General features: G+C 50.8%; 1 protein-coding gene across 1 annotated transcript in view; it reads left to right on the top strand.

Moving 5' to 3' along the window:
• Nucleotides 1-235: 235 nt before the first annotated feature.
• LRIG1 (leucine rich repeats and immunoglobulin like domains 1) overlaps nt 236-22,694 on the top strand; it is a 97,651-nt gene continuing 75,192 nt past the window's right edge. The window contains exons 1-2 of the mRNA XM_064156028.1: nt 236-447; nt 513-944. Coding sequence (XP_064012098.1) covers nt 236-447; nt 513-944 — 644 coding nt within the window. The remainder of the gene's footprint in view (nt 448-512; nt 945-22,694) is intronic.

The raw sequence follows: 22,694 nt of genomic DNA, 5'->3' as shown, positions 1-22,694 counted from the left end.
GCGAAACGCACGTGGGTGACAGTTCACCACACGAGTCCCCCGGGAGTGCGGCACATGAGACTACAGGGCAACTCGCGAACCCCATTTCTGCTCGTCCACGCCCGCGGCAGAGCGGGGACCGCGGCCCCTTTAAGAGGCGCAGCACGGCGGGGTGGGGGGCGGCCGCCCGCGTTCACACCTGGAGTGGGAAAGGGGGCGGGCAGCGGCACCCCTGATTGACAGGACGGCGGCAGCAATGGGGCGCCGCGGCGCCGCGCCGGGGCCCGCCCGGCCAATAGCGAGGCGCGCGGGCACGCCGGCGGACGGCCGCCAGCCAATGGGCGGGCGCGCGGGGGGCGGCGCGGCTACATGTTGCGGTGTCGCCAACGTGGGTCCGCGGCGAGCGGCGCTCGGGCCGGGCGGGGAGCGGCGGGGTTGGGCCAGCGGCGGTCGCTGCGGTTCTGGGCTGTGTGGGAGCGCACCGAGGAAGGGGAGCTCCAGAGGCTGCTGGGCCGGAGCTGTGCAGCGTGAAGGAAAAGGCGCTTCCCGCAGCGGAGACGCGGACCTGATCCACCCGGCGGCGCTTGCCTCCCCGCCTGCTGGCGGGTGGATGCCGGTGCCGTGAGCGCCCCGTGGGGCCGCATCGCCGGCGGCCCAGGCGATGCTGTGGGCGGCGGAGCGGCGCTGAGCGCTCCTAGGGCCCTGCGGCGTTACAGCTGCGTTCCGTGCCGGGGCCGCTCCTGCCGCCTTCTCCCGCCTCGGACCTTCTCCGGTGCCGGATACAAAATGGCGGTGCCGTCACGGGCAGACGGTGGAGCGGCAGCGGCGCTGCTGCTGCTGGGGCTGCTGCGTTCGGCCGCCGCCGACTGCCCCTCCGGCTGTGCCTGTGGCGAGGAGCTGCTGAGCTGCGGTGGGCTGGCGCTGCCCGCCGTGCCCCAGGACTTGCCCCGCTGGCCGCGGCACGTGTGAGTACCGGGAAGGGACCCTGGGGGGTAAGGGGCTGGGGGGCGAAGCGGGGTTTCGGACAGCCCCGCTCCGGCGGGAGCTGTGCGCCGGCAGTTAGGCACACTTGGGGATTTGGAGAATAAGACATAACCTCTGAACGAAACTCCGCGAAACTTAGGTTTGCTGTTTTAAAGCACAGCGATCTCTGCCGCTTTACGCAGTGGCGGAGCCGCGCGGTGTGAAACTTCGCCCGCTGTCCGCGGGCTCTTCTGGTTCCTACCCTAGGCAGGGATGGAGGCGGTGGGTGCCGTGCCGGGCCCGGGCGAGAAAAGCTCGGGGCTCTCTGCCCGCCCGGCCCTTCTCGGGGCAGGCTCTCCTTCGCCTCTGTTGGGGTCTGTCTCGGAGCAAGAAGAGCCGGGAGTGGGTTTAGTTTCTTAAGGATAGGAGCTGTTGGAAATAACGTCCGGCTTGGCCTTCCGAATCCTTATTAGGACATCGCTCCATCCCACGCCCGGCCTGGTGCTCCAAACTGGGGCGCGTCCCGGCCCTGCGCTGGGGCCCCCGCACTGCGCCCTGGACCCAGGTGCCCAAATACGGGCCCCAGCTCTGGGGCCACGCTTTGCGTTTTCCCATTTGGAGCTGCCTAACTGCGAAGGTGTGAAAGCCGAGGCGGCAGCGGGCATGTGCTGTCATAGGGTCTTGGGCTCTCTGGCTCTTCTGGGGTGTTCCATGAAAAAAACTCTAGGTCTTGCTTGCCAGCAGAAGCTGTGTGGTGGACTGCGAGTCCCTGGGCACTTGTTTGGCTACCCAAGTCGCTAACCCGCGGCGCGTCGGGTGGCCTGGGTGCCCAGCACCTGGTGGCTACTACACCCCTGGGGATTTTTCTTTTTCCCCTCAGAAGGGTGTTTGGAAGTGTCCGGTCCATGCTGAAGTGCAGGACGGCGTGATTAGGATTTCCCGTATGGTCTGCTTGGGTTGTGTAACTGCTGCTCTGACCTGATAAGAGCTGAAATACAGACGTGAAGCACAGGAGATCGGAAAGGGAAAGTGTGCTGAGCTTTGACAGCTTGATTCATTGGCAGTGACGGTGCAGGACCGCTGAGAGTGTGTGTGCGCTCATAAACTTGTAAAAATAAGTGTCCTCAGCTCTTAGCTAACCTTGAGGAAGTCTGGATCCAGAGAGGGAACAGTGTCTTGATGCTTCTGTGGCTGGGCCTTTCTGCTGTTTGAACAGATTTATAGATTATTGAACCTATAAAATCTCTAGTTGTAATAGATACTCCTCTGCTCTGCCAGGAGAGAGATCAGTCTCTGAAGTGTTGCTGGAGATCATCCAGCTCCTTATTAAGAAGAATTATTAGAGGTTTGTCAGGTTCCCCTGGCGTTATTCACTTCTGGCTGCAGAAATGCCTTGTTTTACATGAAATTATCAGGTGCTATGCAGAGAGGAACGTGTGGCCTCTTCATTAAAGCCCTGACTCATCCTCTTCACCTGTTGCTGTGTGCTCCGAAGGAACCTTTTGCAGCAAGTTTTTAGTCTTCTCAGCATAATTTCGACATCTCTGTACACTGGTTAAAAGAACTTATCTTTGTTCCCGCAGAGAAAGGCCCTAATAGCCCAGTCTGAACTAATGTATCGTTGTGCTTGTTTTGGGGGCCAGGCTACAATGAGAAGTGTCTTTTTGTTGCGGGACAGATTTTTGAGTATCTCGAGTTTGCTTCACGTTTGTTGGTGAACTAGTGACGCACACAGATCTGCTGTGGACCTCTGAGCTGGTGATCTTTTAACCCCTTGAGCAGTGGAAGTTTTGTAACTTTTTGTAAGTCCTCAAGTAACCGAAGAAGTGGAAATTTGTCATAGCTTTCGTGTTTGACAAAGCAAAATTAAGCTGTGGTTGTTTTTGTTTTCTTTCTCCATAGTTAATAGAAAAAACAGGCATTTCAGTTGTTGCACATACTTTTCTTTTTGAAGTGTTACTGTTTCTAATCACTAAAAACACTTCAGTTGCTTGCTTCGTTGTAGAGATGCAGGATAAATGCTCATTTCTGGTCAGAGGTGCTAAGTAGTCTTGTCTTTTATAGAGGACGCTGAACTCCTGTAAAAGCACCGTATGCTGGAGGAAAATTGCCTCTCTAGGGCTACGGCGTCACTTCTTGTTTGAGGCTTCGTGGTTGTTTTTTGAACGTGTCCCTCTAAAGAGGCAGAGGGGGAATGTGAAGGCTTGCCGTGGCCTCGGGCCGGTGCTGGAGTGCAGCCTGTGGTGCAGGTCCTCTGACCATAAAGTGAGGTGAGGTGGGTGATGTCGGAGCTGTGAAGCCCTCCTCTCCATCACTTCTGGGTGGGCTGTGCCTCCCTCTGAAGGTGTCACCTTCCCTGGGGTGATAAGCTTGGGCATGTTGGATCGCTGATGGGAGATAAATCCTGTTTTCAGTGACTCGTGGTGGCTGTGCTTTCACTTCATTAAAATGTTATTAAAAATCCCTCCTTAACAGTTTATCTTTTATCCTTAATGAGTGCCACAGTCTGAAGCAGTGCTCGGGAGTCAGTTTTCAGCGTGTCGGAGATAAAACTTTTGTTTGTACGCTTGCAGATGTGGCTCAGCACACTGGGGAGGGTTCTGGAACAGTCTTAATCATGCTGCATATTTTGTCAACATGACTATCACTACTGAGGAAAAAGCATTGGGATCTTTTGAAACTATTATTTATCTGTTGGCAGGGGAGCCTGGAGCTGTCATTTTTCTCTCTGGCTTCCAGAAGACATAACTGGTAGGCAGAAAGCTGGTGCACTGTAGTCACTCAGGGCAGTGTGGCAGGGATTTATTTGTCACTTCTCATAAAAGCAACAGGCAGCTCTGCATTGCATGCCAGTTATGTAAGTGTGCAGGACCTGCTGCTAAGCAGCCATTTGGAGGGCATGTTGCAATGCTCTGGCATGATCTGTGTTGTTCTTGCAGGAGCTGCAGCACCCAACCGTTGTGAGCTGGTCGGCTCAGAAAAGTCCCTGCTCCATGGGGGGGTGCCGGGAGCATTGCACTCTGGGCAGCTGCTGTGCCAGTGTCTTACTTCAAAGCTGCTGGAGATGCTTCATGTATTTTAGTGTCTGAAGTTTGTTTTTACGTTGATATAGTACAGGGCATAAGCTTTAGGGACAAGCTAAAGTACAGAATGCTTTGTGCCCAGAAAAGCCTGGTGCAGGGCTTCAGGACATGGCACAGCTCCTGCATGCACTGTTTGTGTCTCTTAGTTTTTGAGGAGTGGTAGAGGAGAGATTTCTTTCAGACATATGAGGGGGAGGTTTTTTCCTTTCCTATTAGTGATAGAGCAATAGTATTTTGGTTACAGATTTCATGGTGAGAAGGCTTTGGGGCTGTCCAGTTGGATAGCTAATTCATTGCTGCTGTGGTCTGGAGAAGCAAAGGTTTTTATTTTAAACAGATGTGTTGTATGTGTTTGACCCAAATGACTAGGGGAAGGTTTTTGGGGATGCTGGGCATCTGTGCACAGACCGTTCTGCCCCAGGGTCAGCATGTGCCTCGTGTGGTTGGGTAGGAGGCAGAATCCTCAAGCGTCCCAGAGAGCTGGGCTGAAAGTTGCTCTTGGTTTCCCAGGGAGGCTCTGGGGTTTGGCTGCATGGATAAGTTTCCCTGAGGCACCAGCTGGGTGGATGTTGGCTGCTTGCATGGTGCTGCTGCTCTCTGGAGAGAGCTGGGCAAAGCATCTGGATGCTTTTGATAGTTATTTATGTGCCTGTCAATGGTTTTAGGGCCTAGAACTGCATTTGAACTAGGAGTCTGGAGCAGCCTTAGTGTTCTCAAGTGTATGCATGCAAAGATTTTGTTGAAGGCAACGAAACGGCGTGTTTGTGTTCAAAATTGCCTTTTAGCTGAAATTTCTGCTAAACTGGAATTGTCAGGTTGTATTGCTTTGCTTTCACATCCTAGGGTAGCTTCTTTGTCTCGGTGGTGGAACAGAGCTCTGCAGAAAACTTGCTGTGTGTCTTCCTGTGCACGGTGCTCTCTGGAGATGGACATTAGTTGCTCTTGGGCTCCAGAGTAACTTGTACTCTGCTGCTGGAAAAGAAGGTGGTGGGGAGGACTCTCCTGCTGACAGTGTGGGGAGCAGGGTGTACTGCTGGCAGTTCCTCTCCTGCATGTCCTACTTCCAGTCCTGCTGAAATAATGGAACTAAGATTAAGTGATCGTCACTCTGTACATGAGGTTCCTGGCCCTGTGGAGCCCTCACTGTGTGCTGGCTGCTCAGGGGTGCTGCCAGGCTTGGAAGGATGGCTTGCAAGAGAGGGATGTGGATTGGTGCAGGTGGCTGGGTGCCCCTCCTCCCTCTTGGCAAAAGGGAGTGGAAATTCCAAGAAATTCTCCCTCCTGGGTGGTGGTCCAAGGAAGGTTTCCTGCTCGAATGGGATAGTGCTGAGAGCTGATGGTACTTTCAAAAGAAATCCTGTTCAGCTTGCAACGACACACTTGGGGTTAGTGCTTCTTGGAGCATTGTCCTCAGCTGTCTGGAAGGAAGGGTCTTCAGTCCTGGGGTTGTGGTGTGGCCCTGGTGGGTTAACAGCAAAGCCTCTCTTTGCAAGTCGGTGCCTCTCTAGGTCTGCTGTTTTTGTACAAATACCCTTACAGATAAAGTCACCCTTCCTGTGTGAACCTGTGTCAGGATTTGCTGTGGTACTTACTGCACAACAGCAGTTGAGAGCAGGCCCTTTGCAACTGCTTTCTGATCTCATCTTAATCCTTGATTGAGCCATAACTGGGACAGAAATCAGACTAGGCAGTCAGACTAGGATTAGAAGTACATGTGAGATTCATAATGAAGCCTAAATGGGATAAAATATCCCCACCAAGAAGCCTTTCTAGCTTGCTCAGAAGCCCCAGGTGTCAAAGTGAAAGGTTCTATCACCCCCTAAGCCTTCTCTGCATATTCGTGGCTCCTTTTGAGAAACTTTATGGCATTTAATCACTTCGAGGCTTTTCCTCTCTACTGTGACTGCAATTTGAAACGCAGGGGTCCCATACAAAAGGAGCAAGTGCTCAATGGGCTATGTTAATATTCAGTGCCATTTACAATGGGTGCAGTTTGAAAAGGGGAGAATGGATGGTCTGGGAGCTGGGGGAGGAGATGCTGCAGAGGGAAAATTCCCAGGGCAGGAGAACGAACATCTCAGTAGGCAGCTGAAAAAAAAAAAAAAGAACACACCATCAATTGTTCTCTAGAAAAATCAACCATTATTATGTGCTAGATACAGCTTAATGTTGGGTTTTTTCCCCTGTGCTTGTGCAAACTGCTCTGTGGTTCTGTTGATGTAAGCTTTGGGGTGGCTGAGCCTTGCAGAAGTTCCTACTTGGAGTTTAAGGAAAGGAGGAGCAAATGTGATGGCTGATTGCCTTTTCCCCTCGCTTGTTGGCAGCAAGGGGCTAGGTGGTAAACTGATATGTTTATCACATACAGGGAGCTCAGACACTTCAGCAAAGCACTTCAGGTACTTAAATGCTTCCTTGGACATGAATGAGATTTCACTTCCCTGCTTGAAGTTAAGCTGGTGCTGGAGTTTTGTCTCTGATGGGGGAGGGTTTGTGGGAACTGGTTAAAGGAAGTCAGAGTTGTGGTCAATGGGACTGTAACTAGTGCCATTCCCCAGGACCAGTATTAGTCAATGTATTCTTTAATGGCCTGGTTGGGGGCATGAAGGGCACTGTCGATGGCACCTAGCTGGATGGAGTGGCTGAGCAGCACCGGAGAGTTGTGCTGCCATTCAAAGACACCAAGAAAGGCAGGGAGAAATTGAATAAAGCTCAACAGGGGCAAGTGTAGAGTAGTGCACCTGGGAAAGAACAACCCCAGTATAAGTTTGGGACTGATGGGCTGGAGAGCAGTGAAGGGGAGGATGACTTGAGAGTCTTGGTGGATGGAAGGATGGCCTTGAGCCAGCAGTGTGCCCTTGTGGCCAGGAGGGCCAGTGCCATTCTGGGGTGCATTAGAAGGGCTGTGGTTATTAGGTCCAGGGAGGTTCTCCTGCACCTCTACTCTGCTCTGGTGAGGCTTCATTTGGAGTACTGTGTCCAGTTTTGGGCCCCTCAGCTCAAGAAACAGAGGAGCTGCTTGGAGAGTCCAGTGTGGAGCCACAAAAATGATTAAGGAAGTTGAGCATCTTCCATATGAGAAGAGCCTGAGGGAGCTGAGACTTGTTAGCTTGGAGAGGAGGAGACTGAGGGTGACCTAATTGATGTTTATTAATACATGCAGGGTGAGTGCCAGGAGGCTGGAGCCAGGCTCTGTTGAGTGATGCCCAATGACAGGACAAGGGCAATAGGTGGAAGTTGAGGCACAGAAGGTTTCAGGTCAACCTGAGGAGAAAATTTTTCCCTGTGAGGTTGACAGAGCACTGGAACAGGCTGCCCAGGGGTTTGTGGAGTCTCCCTCTCTGGAGACATTCAAGAGAGAGGTATCTGGACGTGTTCCTGTGCGATCTGCTCTGGATGATCCTGCTCTGGGAGGGGGGCTGGACCAGATGATCTTTTGAGGTCACTTCCAGCCCTTGACGTTCTATGATTCATTCTATGATTTATGCTGATGCTGAAGTGCTTTGAGGTGGGGTTTGACTAGTTGTGTCCCTCCAGTGCTCCCGGTGGGGTTCACTTCTTGGTGTGCAGCTTCAGCAAAGCATGCTGAGAGGATTCAAGGTGGCTTCACATTGAAGCACTTTCCCGGGTGATGGGGGAACACCTTCCTGAATGTGCATGCACCTGGGTTCATGAATGTGCATATCTCACTGGCTCTGTGGGGCAGCTGGGAGTTGCTGTGTGCCTGGGGGCCCCGGCTGTCCCTGACTTCGGTTTTTAGTTGCTTTGATCTCTGGAAGAGGAGTTAAAGTTGCATCTTGAAGCTTGAGTGGCTGTAAAATGGGATGATGGCTTTCATTCCTCAGTGGCCAGCTGTGATGAGAGCTTGGGTATTGTCCCTGACTTGTGTGTCAACCACACCCAGAAACTCTCAATTAGGGCTGCAGGGCTTTTGGTTGATCTTGTTGACTGCCCCACCAGACACCTTGGATTGAGTTAGCTCAGCTCATCAGCTTTTAACATAATCATTTTGTGCTGCTAACCTAATTGCCCAGTGTGACTCCCTTGTTTTGCAATGTGGAGCTGGATGGGGTCATGTGGGTAAATGGAGCAGAGATAATTTAGGCTAAGGCCCCTGGAAAGAGCCATTTGCAGAAAATGCAGGCTCCAGGTTCATCAGCGCCGTAGGACCAAGGCCTGGCCAGGAATTAGCACCGTGTTTGGGGCAAGGAGAGTGGTTTAACATGGAGCATGGTTTTGGTGAATAACCGCAGCCTCTTGGTCTGGTTGTGGTTTTATGCAAGCCGGGGAGATCGGGCACTCGCCTGCAGCCCTCCTCTCTGGGGGCCTTTTGCCTTTTAAGTAATATGTGAAGAAAGTAGCAAAATGTGCAGCTGCAGGAAGGAGCAAAGAGTTAATATCCCCCCTCTCCTGTTTCCTGGTTATGTCCATCTATTAAATGATGTGCTACAAGGTGTATTTTTCAATCTATCTTTCTTTATAGGGGCCCAAGTCAAAGACCAGGATGGCAACATTGTGCTAGCACACAACATGAAATACTGATTACTGTTGTAGCTGAGTCATCCATTAATAGTTAACCAAGTCCAGCACTGCAGCCCAAGTCCTTCAGCCCCAGCCTCTTCCAACCTCAGAGCAGGACCACAACATATGTAATATGTTGTGCTGCCTCATTATACTTTCAGCACGTTGTCTCTCAAGCCACAGCCCTATAATTTTGGAGAAGCCTAAGAAGCAGGCTCTACTATTTTGGGGGCACCTCAAGATCAGATGATGTGTCACATCCAGTTCCAGGAGCATGGCTTGCTTCTGTGTGGTTGCATTTTCAGTTTGAGAAGGAATGCAAGGAACAGCCTGTAACAAACTGGGCAGATAGCTATGGTTTGCTAGTCATGCTGGCCATGCAGGCGGAGTGGTTGGTTACTTGTATTAGGGGCAATTTTGTAGTTTGCTGTAGTGGCTTTTTAGGGATTTCAGCAGGAATAGTGTCAGAGGCCCTTTACAAGTGCACAACTCTACACAGAGCTGTGAATTTGATAGATGTATACTGGGGTGTCATGCACAGATTGCATTTAACAATGCATTAGAATTATAGAATCAACTGGGTTGGAAGAGCCCTCCAAGCTCAGCCAGTCCAACCTGTCTCCCAGCCCTATCCAAACAACCAGACCATGGCACTAAGTGCCCCAGCCAGACTTGGCTTCAACACCTCCATAGATAGCAACTCCACCTCCCTGGGCAGCCCATTCCAATGCCAGTCACTCTCTCTGCCAACAACTTCCTCCTAACATCCAGCCTAGACCTCCCCTGAGACAACTTGAGGCTGTGTCCCCTTGTTCTGTTGTGGCTTGCCTGGCAAAAGAGCCCAACCTCACCTGGCTACAGCCTCCCTTCAGGTAGTTGTAGAAAGCAACGAGGTCTGCCCTGAGCCTCCTCTTCTGCAGGCTGCACCCCCCCAGCTCCCTCAGCCTCTCCTCACAGGGCTGTGCTCCAGGCCCCTCCCCAGCCTTGCTGCCCTGCTCTGGACACCTTCCAGCACCTCAGCATCTCTCTTGAATTGAGGAGCCCAGAACTGGACACGGCACTCAAGGTGTGGCCTGAGCAGTGCTGAGTCTAGGGGCAGAATAACCTCCCTTGTCCTGCTGCCCGCATTGCTCCTGATTTGTGCAAGAGGATTTGTCAGGACTTTTTGTTTTCTTTAAAGGAGGAGGTTAGGCAGTCTTGATACTACTGCCCATAATGAGGCAGTAGTTTTCTTTGTCTTTTTTGGGCCCCTGGGGCAATGTCATTAATTATGGAAATCTGCTGGGCTGCAGTTGTAAGTTTAGTTTGTTGTAAGCCCCACTTGGCTGTACAGGCTGCGTCCTGCAGGTATTTCCCTTTTCTCCAAGGCACCTGTCTTCAGATAAATCAGGTTAGAAAAATTGCCCCTTGAGTTCAGTGGAAATTTGGGTGCAAAATTTTGAAAAGATGCTTTATTCCTGGACCACCACCTCCAGCTAGCAGCTGTTTTGTTTTGCTTCTTGCTGAAAGGCTGGATGAGCCCAGAGGTGCAAGAAGGAAATGAGAGATGTAAAGTGCAAAGTCAGGGCTGTGCTGCTTTTCCCCCCTCCCCGTGACGTGGAGCCATTCTCTGCACCAGTGTGTTTGGCTGCCCAAAGCCTGTGCTCTTGGGATGGCCACCTGCTGAGATGGGACCTTGTTGTATTTCAGTGCTGTGAATACTCCCCTGCACTGGAGAATTTACTGTGAACAGCAGCTACTAATAGACCTTTTCAAACACTGTTAGTTCAAAACACATTTTGGCTAGCTGGTGTAGGCAGAGCTGGCTTATAAGTGCACTTAAAGTCTGGCTTAGCCTGCTGTGTGCCAATATAAACAGAGGTTCTCCATGTTAGCTCTAAGAAGTGTTTCTATAGAGCAGTGGCTGGCCAGTGGGCTGGTGCTTGCAGCATACATGGCTGTGCTTGGCTGTTCCTGTTGGATCACCAGCATCCATGAGTACTGGGCTTGAAGGTGTTGAACTGGCTATGCCCAGGGCTTGGTGGAAGATAATCAGATGGAGATGGCAAATTTACTGGGTGTTGTCTTCTGGCTGCATTTAAGCATGTGATGCTGGAGGTGTCCTGGGAGTGTAGGTGCTGCATTGGTGGGACTTGATGTGGTTGCTGTCCCTGTAGGAGTGGGATGGTGGGAGACCTTGTGGGTAGAGGAGTCCCTGGTCTGTGGGTTTTATCATGGGTAATAAAACAGCTGTTGTAGGAAATGATCTGGCTGAAGGCCCTGTGAAAAATCACCCCCTAAATGTGTTCCAGTTGTCCAAACACTGGTGCCTCTCCTTCCTCCACTCTGTGCACAGGGGGGAGGCTGGAGCCAGCTCACCACTGCCTGGGGAGTGGCCCCAAGCAGCCTCTACTCGATATCAAGGTCACCTGCAGTCCATCTGGGTTTCAGAGCTGTGGAAAAGCATCAGAAGTCTTCCTTTAGCACAGACCTAAAACATACCTTCTAAGCAGTCTGGATGCATGGGCTGGTCCATAAGCAGGCAACCTAAGTCTGGCTCTTTCTCAACATGAAGTAGTTTCTTTGAATCGAAGCTGGAAGGTGTAGAGAGCCATTTCCTCCTTCCTCATTGGGCTTTGCAGCCCCAAGGGTGTGCACGGCCCATGTCCATAGTAACCTCTCTGACATTTGCAAAGAGTGAGGGGGTATCTCTTGATGACCTGGGAGTCACTGGCATGTCCCCCACTCTCCTTTCATGCCCAGTTACTTCATTGCTCCCACGCTCGGTGATGGTATGGGCAGTGCAGAAATGGCAAGTGCTGCTGACATGGGGCAGTTGGTGCTTGTCTGCCCTTGCTGAGGGCATCCTGTGCTCTTTGTCAGTGTAGCTCACTGTAAACCTTCATTTCCTTCTGAACCAGGTGGCAGAGTCACATCCATGCTTGTATTTCACTTGTTTTGGCAGAATAAGGAGGTTTGCTCTAGTTTAGGAGATTTAAACAAACTGTATGATGTTTTGTTTTGGAAGTTGTCATAACACTTTCCACTTTTACTGTATTAAGCACATTTTTGTGCTGTTTCTGTCAACATTGGCCTATAAGCAATTCTATTCTCTTTACTCCTTGAACAAGTTTTCTAAGTAATTTCTTGCCTTTCAAACACTATTAGATTCCTTCTGGAGTAGGGTGCACATTCTACATGAAACTGGTATTTATAGTGTGTATTTTCAGACTTTTCTGTTTTGGATGTGTTTGTGAGAGTTATGTTGTCTTTTCCACATGGCTGTAAACCTATTGTATATCCTCCTCCTGACTTCACAAATGTTGTTACTGGGATGGTGACCAACCTAAAGCTCTTGAGATTGAAGTTAAGAGGTTTGGATGACTGTTCATAAGAGCAGAAGGATGAACTTTTGCTGTTATAGTAGGTTAGAAAATAAGTTTCTTGCAGATAGTAGACTTATGCATAGGCAGATTCCACCTCTGTGAGTGGATGAGAAATTTTATTATTTGGGAGGTCTACAGAACTAGGCTGTGTTAGCTGTGTGTCTCTCCTGACTTTTTTTATGCTGTTGGCTAGCTTGGATTTGAGGAGCTAACTCAAATTTGAAATGCCTGCCTCGCATAGGTGGCAGCTGGGGAGATTGGCTGTATCTCCACCAAGGAAGGGGAAGCAGTGTGAAATTATCCATGGGGAAGAGTAGTGCCACTAAACCATCCCAGCAGGAAGGCTGATAACAGACACAGCAGTGAGACAGTTCTGCTATATGCTCTGCTTACTCCTGCTAGAAGACTGTTTAAGGAGATACTCAGAATCTTGCTAGGATGGTGCTGGCATTAGCTGTTATCCATAGGTAGGAGAAGAGGGTTTGATGGGGGGGGGGGGGGGCTTAGCACTTGAACCCTGACGCCTTTGGGGAGCAGCATGGTTGCTCCTTTATGAAGTGGTGCCACTTGTGCGGTGGGGGAGTGCCTTTGCCAGTGCAGAAAGCCCTTGTGGCTGCTCTGGCCGCAGCTGGGAATCATTTCTGGTGACTTGCTGCTCCTCTCTTGGAGCACAGTTTCCAGGAAGAAGATGCCTTCATGGCCTGATGGGTGTGGAGCAGTAGGCTGTGGGGTGGGAAGAAGTGGCTGTGTCTGCGTCTCCTTGCTCACTGGCAGCACTGTAGCCGGGTAGTGGCTGCCTCCTGCTTGCTCCATCAGCTCACGGGGGCTGGGCTTTATAGCAAGCGTGGGGAGAAGGCAGAGCTATGCTGCCAGGCAGCATCCTTGGGAAGTCGCAGGCCGAGCCGTTCATGAGTGTTTCTCTCACGGCCCCTAGCACTTGTCTCAAGTGCTACCACTTTGTGGCCTGCCTAGGAAGAGCCCGACGAGCTGCCCCTCCAGCTGGCGGGGACACGGGGACTGCTGCATCTCTCTGCGTGGCGCTCAGGCTTTCCTTTTCATTCAGCCTGCGCAGTGTTGTTTTTCTTCGCCCCAGCGCCTTCCCTGCCCGCCCCCGGTCCGCAGGTGGCAGTCGCTGCGGCGCTCCCGAGCGCCAGTGCCAGTCCGTGCGGGGGCCGTGGGGCTGCGCCGGGCGCTGCTCGCTTAGCGCTCCCGCTGCGAACGCTGCAGCCGGCCCCGAGGCGAGGTTTGCGGGCACCTCGTGTGCCGAGAGCGAGTACGGCCTGGGGCTTGCTGGGGAACAGGCTCTGCGCCGTCGAGCCGAAGCAACACGTAACCTCCCTGTTTGGGGAGCAGGAGGTGCCAGCCCAATGCTTTGGGACCCTGTGCTAATTAATGCCGCTCGCTTTGTGAGAGGCATGGCTAAAAGGGGAGGAATTCGGCACAGCCTTGGGCCCTGCTCGTTTGGAAACACAATGGGGAAGCTTCCCTGTCCCGCAGTTTCCAATTGCTTCCTCTACGGCTTCCTGAGTGATTCTGACCCTGGTTATAATGCAGCCTGCCTGGCCGCGGCGGGATGCATCATCCCTTGGCTGTACTCTTGGCCTGCTCCAGGCTGTGGGTCCCCCTCCCTTCAGGCTGCCTCTGCTGCTTGCAGCTGGTGGCAGGAACATTTCTGTACCCTTAGAAGTCAGTTGCCTGACACTGCTGTGTGACAGACAGTAACAGCCCGTGTGGGAGAGGGCTGGGATGGATGGAAGATGTGCCTTAGTGTCCTTCTGGAGGGTTGGTCTGTCACTGCTGAAATGCCTTTTTGTGGTTTTCCTAACTTTGGGGTTTGAAATGCAGAGGCCTTTCTGGCTTGTTTGGATAGCTTTGGAGCTACCCAGCTATGGCTGACCTGGAGAACTGGACCTGGCTCTCCTGGCACTCATGTGGGACAGGGTTGCAGGAGACCTATTTAAGTCTCAGTCCACAGAGAGTAAAGGCAAAGAATGAGCCAGGAAAGTGTCCTCCAGCACTGTTCCTCCTCCTAGCCCTCAGTTGCTGGTTCCTTTGCTCTGTAGCTTTCAAGCCAAGGTGAAACAACCATATTCTCTCTCTGGATGTGTGTGATATTTGGTGGTGGTTTGTTAGCACTGCGTGGCTGTTTGACCCGTGCTTAGCCTTCTGCAGTAGTCATTTTCCACCTTAGGTCTGCATCTGCATGGCCCAATGCTGTGACACATGCCCTGCAGCCTGGCCACCCAGAGTCAGAAGCATCTCTCCAGCCCTCATCTGGTGTCTGTTGAGACTCCTTGGGGAAGAGGGCAGAAATAAATGACAAGCAGCAGCATTGCCGTGGCAGAAGCTGGGCCTTGCTTTGGTGGCTACCAGTAGACCTGCCTTGGACAAGACTCCTTGGCCTGCAGGCAGTGCTGTACTGAAAGCATTGAAAAGCTGTCTCACCTGATAAAAGCCTGTAAATACTAGGATTTATCAATAAGCTGGAGCTCTAGTGTTTGTGTTCTCAGCTTCGTGGAATGCAGTGGATGTTTCCAGAGGGCAACTCAAGTATTGTCCAAGGAGCCATGCAAGCAGGAGGATGCACCCTTTGGTGCTTGTGAATGAAGAGGCATTGGGAAATGGGTGGGTCCTGCTTGAGAAGAGGCTTTCTGCCCAGAGCTTTTTAACAGCATGATCATTCCCATAAAAGCAAGGCAACGTGATCTGAAGGCCTGTTCTGTTCGTTCGTTCCAAACACCAGCCTTGCTGTAAGGGGAGCAGAGAGGCTGTTTGCTTTGCTAGACACACAGAGTGTCCTGGCGCAGCTGTGTTCCTGTGCTAGAAGAGCACATTCAAGGTGGTGTTTGAAATGCTGCAGAAAACCCACACTTCCTTCAGAATTTTGACTCTTGCATTTTTCATCTTGGGCGGACTTTAAAAGTTCTCTGCAGCCTTCAAGGGAACGTTTTGGTTTCCCTTTGCCCACATGTCAGCATTCCTGAACAAAGCAGCCTCAAGATTTGTGGAGCAGATTCTTGAAATTCTGCAAGTGTTTTGAGCCAGAAGATGTTTCCAGAATCTGCCTGACCTAACACAAAGAGTGGGTAGGACTTGGGTGTGACTTGGGGAAAATGAATAAGGCATTTTTATCCCCCTTTGAATGAACATAATTCCAGTCAAAACCACCATCCTCAGTCTTGGGAGCTGTTGTGCTCTGCCACCTTGTTGCCATTAAATCACAGCTGTGCTTATTTGAACCAACCAGATAAAGAAGATGTATTTTAAAACTAAGGTTTGTTGCCCTGCTCTTGCATTGACTTCCCTGGTGACTCTACCAGTGTCACTTAAGGCAAGGCTTGAAAAGGGTTTAGATTCCTAAAGATAGACATAGCTGAAAGGGAAATAGCTGAAAGCTGCAAACTAGCTTAAGCCTCCTGGGGATGTTCTCTTGAGCATGTCCAAAGATGATTCAGTCTTGTGGTCATCAGCACCCCATAGAATGCATGGTGTAGGACCTATTTGTTGCTCTTCTGATCTGTTGTGGGTGCTCCAAATGTGCATGAGTGGAAGAGTGCAATGGGAGCTGCTGCTTTTGCTGAGGAATGGGCCTTTTCTGTGGTGCTGGGTGGCCGGCAATGGCATTTTGAACAGGGAACATGTTCTCTTTTCCCCTTCTGAGTTAACTGCACTTTCACTGCATGCTGTTGTTGAGATTTAAGCATTAGATGCCTCTTCTCATGAGCATTTTATTGCAGACCATGAGCATGAGGGACAGGGAAGGGGATGCAAAGTGTCATGGCAGCTGAGGCAGCCGTGAGGTGGTGTTGGGAGGCAGGAAGGCTCCTGTATCTGGGACTGCTGACCCATATATCTGAACCATCTTTATGAAGGTGAAAGCAGCAACCCTAGTGCAGACCCATTGCTGTGTCGATGTAAATATGGGGTTGGCTTTGGGGTTGTTTTGGTTTTGCTAGCACATTTTTGGTGTGCTGAGGGATTGTGGTATTGACATTTTCTCTTCAGAGAGGATGTTTGACTCGGCCTGAAACTGCTGATTGATTCTCCTATTGTGCCCTCCCCCTTTTTTCCCAACGAAGTCAAGAACCACTTCAAAGGCTTAGATGTGTTAGTGCCAGACGCCATGCAGTTATTGTTAGAAGAATCTAAAACCTAATTGAAAACAAACCTTTGCTCAGCCAGGCATATCTGGCATGTAGGCTTTCACTTATGGCAGAGATGGGTGCTCAGCCCCTTCTGCTAGATTTGGTGTCTCTACTCCTGTCATGGCAGATGAGTTGTCTGTGAGTTCTCTTATGTCTGGTAGGTGTTTGTGAAATCCAGCAAGGGCACTTTCTGAGGAGGTTTTTTTCCTACCTAGGAACCCACACTGACGCTCAAAAGTTACCAGCATATTTGTGGAATTCCTTGCAGTAATAAAACACATCAAAATGGTCTTGGCAGGCTGATTTCACAGTGGTGCTCCAAGTCCAGGTTCCTCTGCTTGGCAAGCAGAGCTGTCCTGCTTCCTTTTAAGACTTGTTTTTACTCTAGGGATATAGGATATTTCACATAATATCAAAAATACTTGTAACCACATGGATAAGAGATGGCAGCTTTCATTCTGAGTTCTGTTTGTGAGAGCAAGAGCCTGGTGTAGGCTTGTAATCCATCTTGGTGAGTTCTCTTGAAGTCCATGAGGTGGAAGGATTCTGAAACAGCCCAGTGGACTTCAGCCCTCACTCAGCGGAGGCTCAGTATGAGCTGTTTGCAAATGTATTCTTGTGGGGTGTCTCATCATGGCATGTGGTCACAACATATGTAGTGTATCTTAGGTTCCTGTTTCTTGTAACTGTTTCCAATATATAATTTAGAGTGCATCAGGTCTGTCTTGGATCAGAACTTCAGTTGCTCCTTCAGGATATTGCCCTGGAACTCAAGTGCCACTTCATGCTCCATACTAAGCACATGCTTCTTGTGGCTTCATGGGCATCACTTTGTCCCTTCTTACTGAAGGTACATGGATTGTACTCTCCTGAGTGTTGCTCTGAGGGAAGCATATGAGGGTGCAAGGAGCTGGCATCCTTCTGGAAGTTTACTCCTACAGCCTAACTTGGAGAAGTGAGCTCTGAAATTGAGTCGGTCATTCAGCTGCATGAAGGTTGCTGATTGTGGTGTTTCTCTTCCTTCTAACTTGCCTCCCTGACCAAAAGCACCAGCCCCATCACATCTGGCTGCCTGTCTGTTGTTTATTATCTTTGTTACACTGTGGTTAGTGCTCACACATGCTATTTCTTTGGTTTCAGCAGAGGCCGAGCGGGTTGTCTGCTGCTGGATCCAAAAAATGTAAACTATTTATAAATGAGAAATACTCTCCAGTTCTGAAGTGCTGTGTTGTCCCCTCTCCCTCCAGCGTGTGCACACTTGGCTGATCTTGTGTAATCCCACTGATGTAAATCCAGACCTCTAACAATTTATGGGACAGGGAGCTGCCTGGAGAAATTTTGATGTGACCTTGTGCTCATGGGGGGGAGAACAGAAAGTAACAGCGATAAAGTGATGGAAAAATGTTATTTGGCCGTGCTGCATTCGGTGTGGATATGGGCCTAAACTCCAATAAACCTTCCTTTGGCATTCAGAAATCCTTCACTTCTGGTTTTCCAGTTGGGCTCATCTCCATCGTTAGCAACTCTCGAAAAATTGGGGCAGAATATTAATAATGTAGCTTAAAATGACCTGAAACAACCAGGGTGCTTTTTTCAGTACTCCTTACAATTCAGTTCTGTTTGCTCTGTCTTTTGAGCATGTGCTTAATTTTATATTGAAGTAACAGCCTATGTTTAGTCTGCTAGGGAAGACAAGACAGGATTTAATAATGTACTGAAAGAGGCTGTGATAAGTGTTCTGTGTCTCTTTGGAAGGCAAGGCAAGATGATGCTGAGTGGGCTAGGCTGGACCACAGACTGAAGCAGACAAGCCCAAGGGCAGGAGAAGGGGAAACTGTGAAGAAGTTTAGCTGAGGAACTTGTAAGCCAGCAGCTGATGGCTTGTTTCTGTAGGTAAGTGAGTTAAAGCAGAGTTAGTTTCCTGGTTGAGATTAGCATTGCGTACAGGTGTAGGAGTGATGGAGCACTGATGGGGCTGGTAAGAGTGAGAGCTGCTGAGAAGCAGAGCTGTTCAGAAAGTGCTTCTGAAAGAGAAGTGATTTTGATCTCTGGTGACATGATTTTCCATGTAACTGTGGTGAGAGTAAATGAGGCAGGGCTGTCCTGCTTCCTGCTCAGATCTCTGAGGTTACAGTGTAGCTGAAAAAACAGGTTGGAATTTTTGGAGACTGTTCCCAGCATCCCAGCACTCAGATGAAAACGGTGGACACGCAAACATCTCGTAGTGTAACTGTTGCATAAAGGAGTAAAGCATAACTAGAGTACATTCAGTCGAGATTCCAAGTTTTCTCTGGATGCAGTGTTCGTTGATGGTGATAATGCCTTGGTCTGCAAAACTCAATTAGTAGAAATAGAGGGTTTGAGGTGTTTTAGTTCTGAGTATTTAGGAGAGCCTAAACACATTTGCACTTCTGTCCCCTGTAAGACAGCACTTGCTGGAAAAGTCTGTTACAGCCTAACTGGGACTATGGAATGAAGCCTTTAATGTACTGATTGTGTATTAATGAATAGCCAAGCAGGTGGGAGAGTGCCAAAAAGCAGTGAGTGAGAAAGCCAACAATATCAGTGTGAACTTTGCACTCTGGAAAGTGTGAAGTGATGTGCCAGTAAACCAGAGAAGCGTAATTGGTGGTGAAGCTTGGTGTGTTCCTGTTAACCTGTTCTGCACCCTTTGAAATGCACCCCACTTCTTAGATGTGTTTTGGCTGTATGGGAGCTCACTTCTGAGTGTTTGGCATGCTGTGGTTGGCATATGAAGCTGTAATACCTCTTGGAGTGCGTGAAGTTACTGTCCACATCTGGTTTGTATCACCTTCAGGTTTTATTGCAGGCTGCCCAGTTCTGTCGTGCAGCATTGGACTAGTGAAACCTCAGCCTGGAAAAAGCTACAAAATGGGCCAGTGTACAAATCAATTAATGTAATGGCCACTGATAGCAGTGTGCTTTTCCTGGGATTTGGCAGAGCGTGGATTATTTTGGCTCTTGCTGTTCATTAGCCACATTTCTTAATCCTAGAATCACTACAGAGTCCCTGGCATGTGAGTTCAGAGTCACAGAATGCCAGGTTGGATGGCAGTTGTTAGGTTTTTGTTGTGCTGGTGGGTTTGGGTTTTGTTTAAGGGTTCCCCACCCGCTCGGAAGGGGACACTGGTCCCCACAAGCTTCCTGCAGGGGCTTTGCCACAGAATCCAAGTCCTGCTGTGGGTGCCTGCCAGTGGTGGCACATCCTCACGGGATGCCTGGGGATGGACCAGCAGCCATGTGCTGTGGTTCGTCAGTCACCTGGATATGTCTTTCTGCTCCACAAACTCCCTCCAGGAATGCTCAGTATTTGGTGTGGGGGCTTGCCTCTGCTGTGCAGCAGGGGACTCTTCCATCAGCAACACTGGGAGTCGTTAAGATCAGCTGGCCAATTTAGTCCTGGGCCAATTTTTGCTTTGCTTAAAGTGGGTTTGAAAAATTGTTGTTTCTCTCTCCCCCCCCACTTTAAACATTTCAGGAGTGTCAAGTCTTGTCAGCCTTGGCATTGCTGGAGGAAAAAAAAATCCCTTGAGGAGCTCAGGGGTGTGTTTGTGATCTCAGAACTTCAGGGGAAAGTACAGGAGGGAGGCATAAAGCAGGTCTTTAACAAAAGCTTCCTTTATAGAATCACAGAGTCAGTCAGGGTTGGAAGGGATCACAAGGATCATCCAGTTTCAACTCCCCTTCCGTAGGCAGGGACACATCACACTAGATCAGGCTGTCCAGAGCCTCATCCAGCCTGGCCTTAAACACCTCCAGGGATGAGGCCTCAACCACCTCCCTGGGCAACCTGTTCCAGGCTCTCACCACCCTCACGGTGAAGAACTTCTTCCTAACGTCCAGTCTGAATCTACCCATTTCCAGCTTTGTTCCATTCCCCCCAGTCCTATCGCTATGTGACAGCCTAAAAAGTCCCTCCCCAGCTTTCTTGTAGCCCCCTTCAGTTACTGAAAGGCCACAATAAGGTCACCTTGGAGCCTCCCCTTCTTCAGCCTGAACAGCCCAAACTCTTTCAGTCTGTCCTCATAGCAGAGCTGCTCCAGCCCTCTGAGCATCCTTCTCTGGACACACTCCAGCATCTCCACATCCCTCTTGTAATAGGGGCTCCAGAACTGGATGCAGTACACCAGGTGGGGGTCTCACTAGTGCAGAGTAGAGGGGCATGGTCACTTCCCTCATCCTGCTGGCCACACACTGCTCTTGTTGCAGCCCAGGCTCTGGTTGCTCTCTGGGCTGCAAGAGCACACTGACAGCTCACATTGAGCTTCTCATCCACCAGCACCCACAAGTCCCTCTCCTCAGGAGAGAATTTTGACGAGGCATTGCAATGAAATAGTGAGAACTACACAAATTCAACCTGATTTGGTTCTCCAGTGTTCAGTCCCCTTAGTCCATCATGTGCTTTCTGTGGTGGTTTCCTGCTATGGCGTTTGCAGTGTTTTCCAAAGCAGGTAAACTCTACCCTGAAACTTGTTTGGAAACATGAATGGATTAAAAGAAGACCTAGTCAACTTTTTCTGCTGTAGTTAATCATCACTGTCCATAATCCACATGGAGACAGGCACATGAAGCTTGGTTTCTTGGGCATTTCTGGGCTGGCTGATGTTTCAATTGAGTTGTGCAAAGTGTTCGCTAGCTCTGCGCTGTTTGAGCATTGCCTGCTTGGTCCGCCCACGCTGTGTTTTGGGGGTGGGCGGGACTGCCAGTTTGCCCTAGCAACGAGTCCAGGTGATCCCAAGCCAAAGGCAAAAGCTGTGTCAGTCTTCGGCCATGCTGTCCTACTTGCCTGCCCTTGTTCTGCAGCCTGGCAGGAGCTCTCTTGCCTTTCCTACCCATCTGGTGCGTCCCAGTTCTAGAGTATTTGGGATGAGGACACGTGTGCAGCCCTGTCTTCATTGACAGCAAGGCTACAAACTTCTTCTATTCCTCACTTTTTTCAGGAATAAGCAGAGGTTTGGTGTCTTCGCTGTGTTTACTCTTCATAGAACAGTGGGAGCGGGGCTCAGGGTTTTAACAGACGCCTGGGGTTTTACAGAGCCTCTCCTGTTTCCCAGTCTGTTTTTTGTGGCCACCTGCCCCCCACAACTTTTCTGTCACCTGGTGTGATGGGGTCGACGTGCCCCACCGCCAGCCGCCCCACGGACACTCGTGGTGAGGAGAGCAGGGTGAGCTCTCTGAGCTGGCGGTCGCGGCTCAGCCCCGTGCCCGCTGCCTGGCTGGACTTTGGAGCCGAGATGTGGACGAGGCGGGGGGAAGTCCCGAAGGAGGAGGAAATGTTTGTTTAGTTCCTGACGTAGTGTAAGGTCCAGAGCGGGCAGGTTGTGAAACGGCACGGGGCGGGGAACGGCTGCCTGCAGGTAGCATGTGCAGGGCAGGCAGCGCCCGGCTGGGGCTGCAGCAGCTGAGGGGGGAGGCAGTGAGGTTTACTTGTCTGTGCAGCTTGCTTTTAAATTAACCTTTATTATCCCCCTCTCTCTGAATAGTGATTCCTTATTTCTAAAAGCCTCCCCTTATTATCTGGCCTGAAACACAGGCTGTGTGCTCCAGCTTTTATGACAGGGGTTAATTTTTTTAATGGGCACGGGCAGGGGGTGGGCAGGAGGGCGAGCAGGCAGCCCGAGCCCTCCCTGTTTTCCTCTGCCTTCAGCTGCTCTGAGCGTACCCTAGCCCCGGGGCCAGCTTCCTGCTTGTGCTTAAATGAGGCAGCAGCGTGTTGCTGGAGCAGGGCCAGGTAATTGTTCTGGGCAGGTTTATGATGGGGAGGTGTGAAGTACCTGCTGTCTGCCCACCTCCTGTGGAAGCGGGTCCCCAAATGGGCTGGAAAATGAGTGGCAAGGAGGGCAACATGGTTGAGAAGGACCTATCACCGTAGGGAAAGGGGAGCTGGTTAGGAAGAAAGCAGCGGTGTCGCCCGTCCCCAGGAGGATGGCAGGTCATGAGGGTGTGGGGCTCTGGTGCCCTTGCCCACACGAAGGGCGCTCAGCGGATGCTTGGAGAGGCACAGTGGGAACTCCGAGCGCACCTCTGGAGTTTTAAGTTTGTGCTTTACTTGAGAGAAAGAAATAAGGTGACAAAGGAGCCGTTCACAGGCTTATAAATACCGCAGAGCTCTCCCAGCAGGGAGCAGAGCCCGTTGAAGCTGGTCGGGCATGGCAGAAGCCTCATGTAGTCGCTGGGTTTAGTCAGTGCTTAGGCGCTGTCGGGCTGCTTGGCTCAATTCGCTGCCTTCCGCCCTGTACGGGAGGAGGCAGGAGGGGTGCAGCAGTTGACACCTTCCTGCCAACCGCGCATCTGTCATATGGGTTGATGGCACAGCAGGGCATCTGTACGTGCCTATGGGCAACTTAGTAGGTGTTTAGTGTGCTGTCCTCATGCAGGGGTGAGGCTGCCCCAGGGACGGTAAATGTTTTCTGCCCGCTCCCACTGAGTGCTAAGGAGCGTTGCAGAGGGCTAACTTTAACAGGCAGAAGTGTGGTTGACCTGGCAAGAGCGCTGTGTGGTAAGGTTTGACTTGCTGCTGGTGCATGTCTTGCTGTTGCACATGTTGATTGCAGACAACCATCCTCTTACCTGCTGCTGTTGGGCAGATTTGCCTGTCAGAACTCCATGGGGCACATCTA

Source organism: Pogoniulus pusillus, chromosome 16, assembly GCF_015220805.1.
Source record: "Pogoniulus pusillus isolate bPogPus1 chromosome 16, bPogPus1.pri, whole genome shotgun sequence".
NCBI classification, from domain to species: Eukaryota; Metazoa; Chordata; class Aves; order Piciformes; family Lybiidae; genus Pogoniulus; species Pogoniulus pusillus.
Note: the sequence above shows the minus strand (reverse complement) of the source record. Positions and strands in the feature narration are given on the sequence as shown.